The following is a 14,777-nucleotide window of genomic DNA, read 5'->3' as shown; positions in this document are numbered from 1 at the left end:
CTGTAGAGAAGCCACTCAATTTGTCGTTCTTGGTATTTGGATGATATGACCCGGATCCCCATGTATTTATTTTATTTTCAGGTGAATTCACTATCATTTTTTAATTTCTTTTTGCTTTTTTTCCCCTCATATGAATGTAGCACAAATCCTCCCTGGCCTTCTTTATACTTTATGTCTTTAAGTGATGATATGTCTTTCCCTTGTTTTTATAGATTTTGGCCCTGTTTTCTTGACTGTCATCCAACTTCTCTGTCCTGGTCGTTGGATTATTGATATTTTTAACTCATTTTCTGTGCTACCATTTTGATCTTGCTGTGTATAAGAAAACTGTACCCAGCCCTAGTATTGCTATACCTTTTTGTAAAGAAATCTCATTCCTGTCATATTTAGTATTTCTTCATAATATTTTTATGATTGATAGTCCGTGTACCCAATAATGCCTACACAGATTTTTTTTTGCCTCCTTTTGTGATCTCCTCCTTTTTAGCCCCATGTACCCAAATTGTCTCATTAACAATAAAACATGTATTTTTAAAAATATGATCTTAAAACAGAGTCATTTGTTGTAAAACAATAGTTTTGTAATGTCAATGTGACACGTCTCCTAGCTATCCTTTCTTTTATGCTATTTGAGTCAACCCTTGAAGCAAAAGTCCCAAATAAACAACCTACTAAATTACTTGCCCCTTAATTCTTATGTGGCTCCCCCACAATTTATATGTGTCCTGTTTCCTATTTAAGTCTCAATGGGTTCAAAATATGAAACTTCTTCAGTATTCAAAATTGCTCTTTTGGATGGCTCTTTGAAGCCATACCTTATTCATCGGAGTCTTATCAGTGCCTGGCACATGGGCAAATGATGAAGATTCAACAAATAATGGTTGGTTTCAGTTTAATTGGCCACCATCCTTAGAACCTAGCAAAGTTCCTGGCACATAGTAAGTGCACAGTATCTATTGTTGAATGAATGAATTGAATGGTATTGAATTGAATATCCTGAATTGGTGTCATCTTGATCTGCTCCTTTGTGTTTCCTAAAGCCATCTATTGTCTTATTCTTGACCTTAAAACATATATTTATCCTTTCTTTACCTTTCTTAATTCCTTTACCTCCTTGACCCTGACAATATAGAAGTCTCTCTTTTGTTCTTTGATTTTTTTTAAATTGTTTCTTCTCTAATTGATTAACCTTTTTTAAAAAAAATCTATATTCTACACAAAAGAATTTTTATGTTATGTTATGTAATTGGAATCTATACAAATGGAATGTCTCTTTACACAAGATAGCACTCAGCTTTAATTATTCCCTTGAGAATTTTCCTCATATTTTGTAATATATCCCACCTCACAATGACATCTTAAAAGGGAACAGCTTTTCCCTCACTCTTACTCATCTCTCTTGTATTGTTATTTTCCTCCTTTTCAAACAGAAATTATGTACTGCTGCCAAACATATTAGTTATTTAGATTCTCGTTTCAGCTTTTTCCTTTATATATTATGACATCCATTTATTTCTTTTCCAAAAAAATATTTTTCTGATTTTCAAAAGGAATAAGCTTATTGTAGAGATTATAAAAAATTTAAACTGTATATAAAGATGCAAATTCAAATCACCTCTGGATGCCAAATTGCCTGCCATCCAGAGATTTTCCACTTTTTTTCTATGTGTATATGTATTTATTTTTCTAAGCAAAGTTAAAATCATGCTATAGTATACTAGTTTGTACTAGGCTTTTTAAAAACTTAATGTTATATCATGAACACTTTCTTGTCACTATATATTCTTCCAAATGTGATTTTTATCAATGTGAAATATGTATTTAATCAATACCCTCTTTTGGGATTTGGAGATGTTTTATTTGTGTTTAATTTTTCACTGTTATAAATTATGCATGATTAACATTTTGTACATAAAATGTTGTCTTTGTGTCTGATTATTTTCTTAAAGTCCTAAGAGTGAAACTACTTAGTAAGTTAAAATTTATACAGACATCTTTATGACTCTTGATATACATTGCCAACTTGTCCCCATAAAAATGTAATTTCTATCTTTTCCTACACATAATTGCAGTCCACTACTTTTGGGGGCTAAAAATTGATAGGCCTTATTGCAGATCTGTTGTTGAGAATCGACATGATGTGTCAACCATTTCCATTCATTTGCTATTGAAGTCCTTTCATTTCATTCTTTTTTGTTAACTTATTCCTTAATTTGTTCCTCTGCTAATATGTTTCTTTATTTCACTCATAAAACAATACTCACTCATCAGTCCAGTGTTAGAACGTCAGTGTATGCCAAAACCTATGCTAGGTACCGGGTGTACTGAGGAGATCAAGTCATGGTCCTTGCACTTAGTGGCTACACTTAGTGGCTGATGAGAGGTGGGTATATGCAGATGAATTCCTGTTCTTATTTATTTGGGGAACATACACTTTAAAAAATCTCTTGTGTTAATATTAGTGATCACTGTCTTCATAGATTTTACATTGCTCAAGCGTACACGTTATAAGCTTAAAATAAAAATCTTACCCTTATGTGGATTCCTTTTACTATTTACCAGTATGATAAGCCTAAAACTCATGCCTATAATGGGCAATGGGTTTCACATTTAGTGTTCTCCTTTGTTGTATATAGTGTGCACTCATTACATATAAACCGTGTGTGTCTATGTATGCCTGTATGTGTGTATGTGTGTAGAAAAACATGACAATTTAACAGTGGGCATTTCTATGAAAGGGCAATAAAGTTATGAATTGTGTTCATCTTTCTTTGTTTTTTTATGTTTTCCAAACTTTCTACCATAAGCATACATCTGATCTATAATCAGGAAAAAACAGTTGCAAATTGAAGTTTTTTTACCTAGCTGTAGCTTTATAACGTATGGAGTGCTTACTAACTTCCTGTATACCTGAATACATATGTGTTGGATGAATTTTCATGCTGCTTTGGTGTCTGATTTTTTCATTTAAATCATGTTTTTTCAGTGTCCTCTATGGGAATAAAATCACAGAACTCCCAAAAAGTTTATTTGAAGGACTGTTTTCCTTACAGCTACTGTAAGTATTGATTGTTTCTAGTCTGTTGAACTTAAATATTATATTTTAGTTAGTGTACCATCTCATATTTTCATGTAGGCTTCAGAAAAATTCAACCCAAAAGGACATAGTTTAATGAAAGGGAGAAGATTAGTCTAGTGGAGCTAACACTAATGATGGATATTTGCTTGAAAACACTTTGAAGTTGCCCCGAAACTGTTTCTCTCCGCACAATCAAGAATGTGTGCATCCTGGCAGCCCTATCATTTAAAGCTTGTGCAATCCTTGCCCAATGACACCGCCGACACAAAGATGGTGAGCAGTAGGCTAGACATTGCGCAACACTCAAACTAATCTTTAGTGAGAGAATTATCTGTAAATTCCCTGGATTGTGTCTTTAAACACCGCTGTGCTCAGACAATAGCTATTACTCATTTGTCTTGAAAGAGGTATTTACCATACGTATTTATAAGAATAAGACTTGCCCCAGATGTCTTAATGAATGCTTATATGAAAAAGAGATTGAAAAAAATATGCTAATACTAAGGTTGGAAGTGTTGGATCATCAAATTCTGTTCAAACACCTAACACCAAACACAAATGTACCTCCTTTGGGACACACGTTGCCCTAGCTGCTGTGGATACAAAGATGAATATGATATAATTTCTTCTCTCCACTAGCTCACAGTCAATCTCCTTTAAATTTCTTCAGTTTAGAATGTTATTCCCTCTTTCAGATGTATTCATTTGCTGGTATTGGATTTATGTGACTCATTTGGTAAAATGTATTCCTAATCCCACAAACTTCCCAAATATAGACCTTTTCCTTAATTTATAAACTTATGTTCATAATCACATCCTATTATCCATATTTTAAAGTTTTTCATCATAGCTCAAAGACGCATTTTATATTACAACCCAGTTCACATGCACACACACACAAATGTATCAAATTGTTAACAAAACAATATTTCACCTTACTATCTGTAGTACTCTCCATTCTGTTTCATTCTCTCTCTTTTTCTCCTTAATGCTGCGTAACCCAATAAACTGATTTTATGACAGACCAATGAGTCATGATAAATACTGATCTTTATGACCTAATGACTTTATTTGGCTTTCGAATTATTATTATTTGTGCGTGTGTGTGTGAGGAAGATCGGCCCTGAGCTAACATCTGTTGCCAATCTTCCTCCTTTTGCTTGAGGAAGATGGTCTCTGAACTAACATCTGTACGAATCTTCCTCTACTTTGTATATGGGATGCTGCCAACAGCGTGGCTTGATGAGCAGTGTGTAAGTCTGTGCCAGGATCCCAAACTGCAAACCCTGGGCCGCCAAAGCAGAGTGCATGAACTTACCCTACGCCACTGGCCCGGCCCCTCAAATTATTTTTTAATCCTTGCAATAGAGTTAGCAAACACTGTTTTTAATCATTAATAGAATGATTCTACACACATAGGTATAGCTGATGCTATAGCCAGGTATTGCTTCTTTGTTATTACTTTTCTGTCCTTCTTCCACATTTCCCTAGCAGTATTCACCTTTCTCTTTACTTCCAATCTCTTTTGCTAATGCTGTCCTGCCTAGTATCAACACTTAAAATAGTACCTTCTTTCTCTTTCCACACACGCTTAATGGTAGTTAATGTAGCAAACATGTTAATACACCATAGGATCTGTATGTAGATAAATCTTACTTAAAAAACCACCTTTATCTCTCAGCCTTATGTTTTACCTCTAGCTTAAGGCCCGTTCTTAAGCCTGCCAGGGCTCAAGTGACACGATTGTTCTTTACACCTAGCTGAGAAAGTGGTTGACCATCTTAGATCTGCTTGAACTGATGAGATATTAGGGAGAAGAAGTAGGTACATGGAAGGAACAAAAGAAATTAGTGTCCAATACTATTTCCCCCTAATTTTTGTACCACATAAATTTAAAGTAGGGACAAAATACTCAGAACAGCACCTTCTTTAGTTTTCTTCCAGGCTTCCCACCTTTTCCTTGTCCTTAATGTTCTACTCTCTGACTCCTTTCTCCAGTTAGCTGACAAATTAGGGAACAGGGTCAGTGTGACTTATGTTGGGCCTAGAGTGGGGAGGAATGGGATTAATCAATCCATACCTCAAACCAAGCCTCTAAGCTTTTAAGAAAATATTATGTAGACTACAGAGAAAGCCAAAACCTCAGCTCCTGCAGGGGGATAAAAATGAGTGCAGCAAGGAGAATCACCACAAGGAGGTCACAGCTTTGCGTGTGCATGGAGTACCTAAAAAAGCAAGCAAGTGAAATGGAAATAGCCTATGTTAGTTAAAGTTAGAGATTCTTGTGGTCAAAAGGGAAAACATTTTTCAGTGTGTTAGATAACAAGGGGTACAAGCCCAAGCCCAAGCAGCATAGCATATTTTTCAAGCTACTAAATATTTGTTAAAGTTCTGAAGTAAATAGTGATAGAGAAAAAGAAGTATGAAAAAAGTTCTCAGCCCTCAGGGTGCTAGACTGTCTTTGGGCAAACAAGTGGACTCCATGAACTAGGTGATGAGATGAAGCAGCACTGAATAACTTCCTTTGGAACCTGGAGGAAGGAATACTTTAGTTGGGTGGAAGTCACGTTCTGGAAAAGGTGAGCCTTCTGTGAGGGCTTGAAAGTCCAGAAGGCTGAGGAAAGTGGCAAGCAGGGCAAATATATTCCCAAAGGTGAGTCCACCATGAATAAAAATTTTGCTCAGATACGATCACGTGTAACCTATGAGAATGACTTTTGCCAAAAGGTGATCTGTAAACCACAGCTCCACAGAATATTGATATCGAATATTGATAGGATATATGAGAAAAAGTGAGTTTGTGAGATGTTGTGTTAAGCCAAGTTCAACTAGTATTTATAATGCAGGACTAGGGCCTTTAATATGGTAATGTACCGTGTCACTCTCCAAGAGGACTATAAAGTATTCATTCAACAATAAATATTTATTGAACACCAAGTATGTGCTAGACACCTGGGAAAAATCAGGGAACAAAATAGACAAATATCCCTGCTGTCTGGATCTTATATCCTTGGGGGAGGAGGCATGCAAATGACAGCAATAACATAGTAAGTAAATCATATATAACAGAAAGAAATATTTATTTAAGAAAATAGAAAAAGTAGATCATAGTAAAGGAGTTGAGAGTGCTAGAGGTCAGGAGTAGGCAAAGACAGTCTGACAGTATTAGAGAGAGTGGCAGGATCAGTTGAATGAGTAAGGGAAGATTTGAGCAGACTCGGAAAGGCAAAATAGTTAGCCAGGCGGACAACTGGGTGAAGAACGTCCCAAGCAGAGAAGAAAAGAGTCTGGTGAGGAGGCCTGTGTGGCTGGAGCTGAAACAGCCCAAAGGAGAGAACTTGGAGGTTGCAGTGTTCAGAAGGGGGTGCTGAAGACCCTATTGGGCAATAAGGCTGTTGTCAGGACTTAGGTTTTCCTCAGAGAAAATTGGGAGTTATTGCGTGGTTTTGAGAGAAGAGTGGCATGCTCTGATCTATATTAGAAGGCTCATCCTGGCTGCTATTTTGAAAGTAGAGTGAACTTTTTCACAGAGCAGCTCAAGAAACTAATGTTTTATGGCATTTTTTTATGGTGTCCTCATTGACAGCAGAGGCTAGATCTCACCCACCATTGTCCCTACCGCCACATCTTCCACAGAACATGTTTAATAATTTTTATTAAATAAATATCTAAGTACCACTAGATTTAGGCATTCATTAGACTGTATGACCTTTGCTTTATCTGATATAACCCCGGATCTTCAGCCTGTGATATCTAAATTATTACAGTTAAAATGTTAGTGTTGAGGTTAAAAGAAATGTGTTTGTTGATTGAGTTTTCTCAAGAAGGACAGAATCTTGAAGGTGGGTTAATGAGATGCTACACTTTAATTCTACAACTATTTAATCAAACAGATTATTGAATGCCAACAAGATAAACTGCCTTCGGGTAGATGCTTTTCAGGATCTACACAACTTGAACCTTCTCTCCTTATATGACAACAAGCTTCAGACCATCGCCAAGGGGACCTTTTCACCTCTCCGGGCCATTCAAACTATGTATGTAGATATGATTTAGAGCAAATTTGGTGACTGTTGTTTTCACTCAGAATTTGAGAGTTGAGTTCATTGCAAGTCATGTATAAAAGTGTTCTGTGTGTTTCTGAAAGGCATTTGGCCCAGAACCCCTTTATTTGTGACTGCCATCTCAAGTGGCTGGCGGATTATCTCCATACCAACCCCATTGAGACCAGTGGTGCCCGCTGCACCAGCCCCCGGCGTCTGGCAAACAAAAGAATCGGACAGATCAAAAGCAAGAAATTTCGTTGTTCAGGTAATTTCTTACTTCGTATGACATTTCCCGTGTGTTACCAAAAACAGTGGTTACATGAGACCTAGAGACAGCTGGCTTTCGGCTGAATTGCCAAACATTGTAGAATCATATTTCTTTTTCTTCTGCCCATAAAGAAAAAAATAAAGGGAACTGTAGACACTTTTCCTATAGCAGTCCAATAAGTAACATTTTTAACACTATATCTAGCAAACGAAATAGGCTACTAGCCAAGAAAAAAAGATGCCTGGATACTTCATACTGTCTTCCCAGGGTTTGAACTTAACAGGGGCCTCTTAGCTAACTCGGAATGCTTTTAAGTCTGTTGAGTCTCATGTTTGTTGTATCGTTCTCCATTGAGAAACTTAAGGTAATCAATCACGTTTTCATTCCTTCAGAAAGTGAGCTGAGCCTTGCTTGTGTGATTTGCTCAGATCAGAAGTAGGGGGAGAGCTCCTGATCCCTTGCTTCTCACACCGAATGCCCTTTCCTCATTTGGCGTTTTCTTATTTTGAATAGGACTGTGAGGATACATTTTTTTCCAAAAGGCCATCTTTTAACATTTGGGACCATTGCATTGATTTATAAAAAGCTGAATATATAGACGCATTGTATCCATATTAAATAGAAAGCTTTCTTCATTGAAATTTAGTGTTTGCTTTGGTCTAATCTTTTCTATTTTCTTATGATAGCAGACAATCTAATGTTTTGGGTAGTATGCTACCTAACTATTCCAGGCGTATTTCACATTCGGCAGTTAATTCATACTAAAAAGCTAATATCAAAGCAAAGCTGTTTATCGTCCCTGGTCCTAGATGCATTTACTAGTCACTGTACATTATTATACTTCAGCCACTGCTGTGAATATACATTTCCACTTAATTATCTATAGTAACTTTAGTCCATTCTTAATCTAATATAACTCATATCTCTGCTTGCTGACATTCAGGTGCATCTTCTATTTTTTTTCTCTTTTTTTATTTAGCTAAAGAACAGTATTTCATTCCAGGTAGGTTTTGCTCGGTAGTAGGACTAACTGCAGACACCCTTTCCTCACCTTGTAAAATAGAGCTAAAACGTTGATATGCATGCTCTTGAAAGTACAGTCGGTACTCTGTAGATAGATTTCCTTCTGCATAGATCATTTGTAGCTGTTTCCTGAAAACCTGACCTTTGCATGCAGCTTCTGATGTTAATCCTATATATTATTAAACTCCCACCTTTTTTTCTCTCTCTCTCTCACTTTGGCACATTATCTGAAATTCCTCACAGTAGCTAAAATGTTTGAACCTATGGCTTTCTACTTAAATCATTTTCTCTCCTTACGTTGTATATCTGATCTTTCAACCTGTTTTTAAAATATAGCTTATTGAGCTGGTTTTAAAGACAGCGACCTTTCTGTGGTCAAAGAGCTAGTTCTCCATGAAATCAGTTACAAACACACAGAATTGTGTTTTCAATCATGAGATTTCCTTTTTTTATATAGTTTTCTATATTTAAAATGTGTTCCTTATTTTTACTTTACTTTGCTTACTCTATTTTACTTTTCATACAAAAAGAGCAGTTTCCTGCTCATTTACATGCAATTGTACTTTATTGTTTGTGACTTGACATTCCTGCATATCTGAAGTCACAGTATAACTCCACAAAAACAATATTGACATCCATCCTGAAAGCACTGGAAGTTCTTGGGCACTAGTGCCTTTAATAATTTAGGCAGACGAATGAAATGTTTCTTAGGGAAGCAGTTGAAATGTTTTACTACTGCAATCTGAACGTGATCAAGGCTGATGATTCTAGAACTAGCTCTTTGAAATATCTTTGTTTACTTATTTTTTCTTTGCCTGCCAATTGTGTAAAATGCCTCTTGACTTGTTTGTTTTAAGCCATTATGTAAAAATATATGTTAGTAATTGATTGGTCACATTTACCATCTCCTGGGTATATTCTAGACTATAATATATTTTAACAGCTATATATAAAAAGATATTTCTACAGTCTCAGTGTACAAAGTCATACTTATTTTCTTGAGAAGAACTCTGGGTTTGGTCTCTATTTAAGGAGATATGTGTTGCTTGCCATTGTTAAATTATAATCTGAATAATTTGATGCATTTAACAGATTTTGTTTATTACTTATTTTGAGCTTGAATGATCAATACTATTTTATATATTACACTGGCTGCTTAAGAAGTAGCATGTTGAAAAGAACAGTTGATTGGCCTTCATTGGCAATGTTTAAAATTCATTATTTTTACCCAATTATAAGGTAGAAAGTCATCTGATAGCTGTTACTTACCCATAAAAGGCCATATTCTAAACAACAGAATACCTGTTGGATCAAACATCAGTTTTACTTAAATCCCCAAATTACAGCAGTTAATATTAATTGTTACCAAATCATTCAATCTATTACACTTAAATATATTTTATTAATAATTTAGAAATTAATATTTTCAATTCACCAAATAAAGAACAAAAGTCAGGTTGTTTTCATATATTCTGATACGGTTTTTCCCTCTGACAGCAGCTAAAATAGGTTTAGGAAAATATGTTTTATATCCAATATCATGGCTTAATTGTCAATTTCCATTAATTCAATTTGCATTATTTAAAGCAATAATTATAGAAATCGGAACTCAGAAGAATTCTTTGGGCCTCCTTTTGCATTTATTTTTCCAGATTTTAATTAAAATTTGAGCCTACCTAAAGAGCACCATAAAATAAGCATTATCGTCATTGCACTGAAGCCAGATTATTTTAAATGTAAAGTACCTGGTAGAGCTGTGTTTTAGACTTTATTCCCAGTACCCCCTCATTTCACTTTTAAAACGAAAGCTTAAACCACCATACGACAGATCCTCAATAAATGTCGTGGCATTAGTTGCCAAATGTAAGGAAGCTCAGATTCAGCTTTGCAAACTTTTTATGAGATTCTGATTCCATTTCCACTGAGTGACATTATTTATAAGTTGGAAAAATCATTAAGAAGCATGTAATCCACAACCTAAGGATTAATCCAAATGTGCTAGTGACAGTCCTTGAAGATCTTCGTGATTAATTTGTCACTTAATTTTACATATTTACTTGCCTACCACCATTCTATATGGCATTCTAGACATTACAGTGATAACTCAAAAGAAAATCTATCTTGCAAAGAGTTGATCTTTTTAAAGGAATCGACAAGAACTTAATTTGTGCTATGCATCTTGTATGCCATTGCATTTCCTATAAGACCACTGTGCTCCAAAAAATTATGATAAAAGTTTACAAAGCATGACAATTCTTGTCATACCATACCATTTCCGAAAAATTGCCACAGTAAGGAACGATGGAAGAGACCTTAGTTAGCGTTACATACATACGTTAATCTTAATTGGGATTACTCTGTCTTTCTTTCCTCTCGGTGACCTTTACTTTTGCAGGGATTCACCATTTGGGCTGTAAGTAAAAGTGTCTGATCTTAAACATAATGTCCTCCCTTTTCAATCCTGATGTACCTTCTTCTAGTCTCAGTCTTTTGCGCCTTTTTTTCGAGAAGAAACCACAGATCTTTTGAGCTTCTCTGTTGTCCTTGTGGCTCACTTTCAACCTCTTCCTGGATGTTGTTCCCGAAAGCTGTTATTTCCATTCTACAGTTCTGAGGAACGGTGGAGGCACCTTTCAGTATAGCCCCTTCTTTGCGTTTCCAGGAAACCTTCGGTAGTAATACTCTTACAATGGTCATAAACATTCTGCGGGAAGAATGCATGTCATGTAAACAGTATTACATTTCCAGAACGTCTGTAGCTTTTCTCCTGCTTCCCTTCATCTTTCCTCTCAGTCTTACCCTTGGCCTAGTGGATGGTGTAGTGATTATGTGGCGAGATTTTCTGTTGTGCTTGATCTAACCATGTGGTTGCCAGGTATGAGTAAAACATGGTTCCGTCAAGCACCATGGAACGTCACGCAGCTTTCTACAGCATGACAAGCTGCTGAGGCTTAAATCAGGATTTACTTGTCTCTTTTTATAAAATCAAAATGAAAAAAGAGGGCTTTTTAAGCATTTCTGGAGATTATGTGAGAGGGAGAGAATAATAAAAGACCATAGAAAATTTAAAAACCTGAGTACATCTATTTACCTTGAAAGCCCTAATTTAAAATGATATATAGGAATACGTTTATGACTGGATACATTTTAAATTCTTGACTCAGAGAAAAAAATAAACTTTTTAACAATTAATAGCCATTGTGTGATTAGCTTTCAAATAGGCTAGAATGGCTCATAACTGGATCAGCAGAAAGTACAGCTGTGAAAAGCTCAACTCTATTAATGTTTGCCTGTCCTGTGAATCTGGTTACTCTTTTTTCCAGCAAATTCCAAGCCCGTGTTTTAACCCTCTCCTGACATCCATTGACCAAAATTCCCCAAGTTGTCTCCCTGCTGCATAATCTATAGTTATTTGACTTTTTGCTTCCTACAAATTAACAAATATTCTAACCTTTAGACTTAGTATCTTCTCTTCTGGCTTGAATCCTCACTAGGTACAGAAGATTATCGATCAAAATTAAGTGGGGACTGCTTTGCAGATTTGGCTTGCCCTGAAAAGTGCCGCTGTGAAGGGACCACAGTAGATTGCTCCAATCAAAAGCTCACCAAAATCCCAGACCACATTCCCCAGTACACTGCAGAACTGTAAGTTCATCTCCCAACACAATCTGGGCTGGGAGGGAGGGAAGGACAGCGTCAAAGCATTGGAATATTGGTCTTGCCCTTTTATTCTCAATAAGTACAGTAATTTTAATTAGCACACGTTGGCATAAGTCTTCTTTGTACAAGAATATATTAGAGGCTATCTTACTTCATCTTTTGAGATACAACTACAGAAATTAATTTACTTCTCAAAAATTCAGTTAGCACTTAATGCTAATGATAGTAGCATTTATTTGATATTAATTTCTTGAGCATTATTTATGCCCCAACCCATTTCTAAGCACTTAGATTTTTAAAGTAGTTAGTTTTTACAGCAACCAAATAAAGTAGTTTGAGAGTCACCCTTTTGATTCTCTGTTAATTATGAATTCAATCAAAGAATCCTTTTTTATCTGCTTTACTATTTCACTGACTCACAAGTGGAAGGATTTGGTGATTATCAAGTGTTAAAGCACAAAGGATAGTTTTTTCTGAACAATGGAGAGCACAGCAGGAAAGCTGAAAGACGAGCATGATCAGATTTATATTTATGACCCTAACGTAGGGCCTGGCGTAGACTAGGTGCCAAAATATGTTTGTTGAATCATTTATAGATTGTATGCCCATGCATGGTTTGCCTTTGCTGACTTTATGTATAAATGTAAGACATTTAATGTGAGTATTCTGAAAATCCAGGGAAAACCTCATGAAATTTCATCATTTTCTGAACGTCTTAGCGGAGTTTATGGATAGCACCATCTGGTATTTGTCATTAACTGCTCTGCATAGTTGGGTGTCTCTTTGTGCATGTATAATCCTTTTGTCTTCAACTAGATTATAGCCCCTTGATGACAGGGATTGTGTTTTATAGTTTATCTCCCACTATGCCTATACTCATGCCTGTTACTTAATGAATTTAAAGCAATTTGAATAATTAAAAATAATGTAATGCTTTCAAGGAGATGACAGGAACTAACTACCCTGTGGTTATAGTGATGCTTTTTTTATTCCTGTTCGTTCGTGAAGCTATTTCATAGCTCCAGGACTTTTTGAAATGCATGGGGACCATGCAGTAAAAGCCCTGAAGTCTATTTTTACAGTTCTGTGTGGAATTATGCTTATTTCCAATAATAATACAAACAATAATTCAAATTATATCTTCCAGCATGATAGCACCTTAAATAGGCTTACTTGTCAATCAAGAATTGTATTAGGAACTAGCATCTAATTTGTTTTTCAGCAGGGGTTGCGTGTGTTTTAAGAAATTAAGAATTTTTTTTAATTATACATTTAAAAATTAGTAGTGGGAAGAAAATACTTGCAAATCATATATCTGATAAAGGATTTATATCCAGAGTACACGAAGAATTCTTGCAACTCAATAAAAAATGTACATTACCCAGTTAAAAAATTATTTGTATGGATGTTTCTCCGAGAAGAGATGCAAATGGCCAATAAGCATATGAAAAAATGTTCAGTATCATTATGTATTAGGGAAATGCAAATCAAAACCACAATGAGGTAACACTTCACATCCCCTAAAATAGCTATAAAAACAAAAAAAGGACAATAACAAGTGAGAGAAATTACACTCCTCATATGTTGCTTGTGGGAATGTAAAATGGTGCCTCACCTTTGGAAAACAGTTTGGCTCTTCCTCAAAGAGGAACATAGTTTTACCACGTGACCCAGCAATGCCACACCTATGTATATATTGAAAAGAACTGAAATCATGTGTTCATGCGAAAACTTGTACACTGATGTTTATAGCAGCATTATTCATAATAATCAAAAATATGGAAGCCATGCAAATACTCCTCAACTGACAGATGGATAAGCAAAATGTAGTATGTCCACGTGGTGGAATATTATTTGGCCATGAAAAGGAATGAAGTACTCATAAATGCTAAACACAGATGAACCTCGTAAGCATTATGCAAAGTGAAAGAAGCCAGACACAAAAGGCCACATTCCATTTATATGAAATGTCCAGAATAGAAAAATCCATAGAGGTAGAAAGTAAATGAAAGGACTGAGGCAGTGGTGGGCAGCAAATTAGGAGGGACTGCCGGTGCGTATGGGATTTCTTTTTCGGATAATGAAGGTGTGCTAGAGTTAGAGAGCAAAGATGGTTGCACAATTTTGTGAATATACTAAAAACCAAGGAATTGCACAAAAGGGTGCACTTTATGACATGTAAATTATAAATCAAAGCTGTTAGTGAAAAAATTGATGGAACAACTGATTAGGAAAATTAATCGTCTAAAATGCTTTTAGGCAGTGGGGCAATAGTGAAAAATAAAGTTTGAGAAACCTTGTTTTACATATTACTGAAAGAGCTGATTTTGATTTTTGATTATCAATCTTCTCTACTATATGCTTCTTCTTATATTTTATTTTGATCCTTAAAATTTGAGTGAAATGGGAAAAAATCAATACTTTCCACAAATCTTCTAAGATATGTCTTATATTTTGCTTTAGGATAATCATTAAATAATGTTATAATTCTGTATGAAAAATAAAATTTAATCCCTTCCTGGCTGTTGGTAATGAAACTTTTCTGTTTCCCCAGGCGTCTCAATAATAATGAATTCACGGTGTTGGAAGCTACAGGAATCTTCAAGAAACTTCCTCAGTTACGTAAAATGTAAGCCGTGCGTTAGCCATCTTTTTATATTTCTGTAGTATTTTGCTGTGCTTTTCCCGTGCTTTTGCAGTT

The 14,777-nt window shown here is 35.5% G+C and overlaps 1 protein-coding gene across 4 annotated transcripts in view; it reads left to right on the top strand.

Annotated features, from left to right (window-relative positions):
- The window catches only part of SLIT2 (slit guidance ligand 2), a 358,529-nt gene that overhangs the window by 264,334 nt on the left and 79,418 nt on the right, over positions 1–14,777 (top strand). For 2 of the 4 annotated variants that reach the window (XM_070613086.1, XM_070613085.1), the window contains exons 12-17: positions 2,987–3,058; positions 6,973–7,116; positions 7,227–7,390; positions 8,373–8,396; positions 11,911–12,061; positions 14,631–14,705. In XM_070613086.1, the coding sequence (XP_070469187.1) occupies positions 2,987–3,058; positions 6,973–7,116; positions 7,227–7,390; positions 8,373–8,396; positions 11,911–12,061; positions 14,631–14,705 (630 nt within the window). The remainder of the gene's footprint in view (positions 1–2,986; positions 3,059–6,972; positions 7,117–7,226; positions 7,391–8,372; positions 8,397–11,910; positions 12,062–14,630; positions 14,706–14,777) is intronic. The other 2 variants (XM_070613088.1, XM_070613087.1) reach the window with 1 other exon arrangement.

This window comes from Equus przewalskii, chromosome 3 (genome assembly GCF_037783145.1).
Source record: "Equus przewalskii isolate Varuska chromosome 3, EquPr2, whole genome shotgun sequence".
Lineage (NCBI taxonomy): Eukaryota > Metazoa > Chordata > Mammalia > Perissodactyla > Equidae > Equus > Equus przewalskii.
This window is presented reverse-complemented; position numbering and strand designations above follow the sequence as displayed.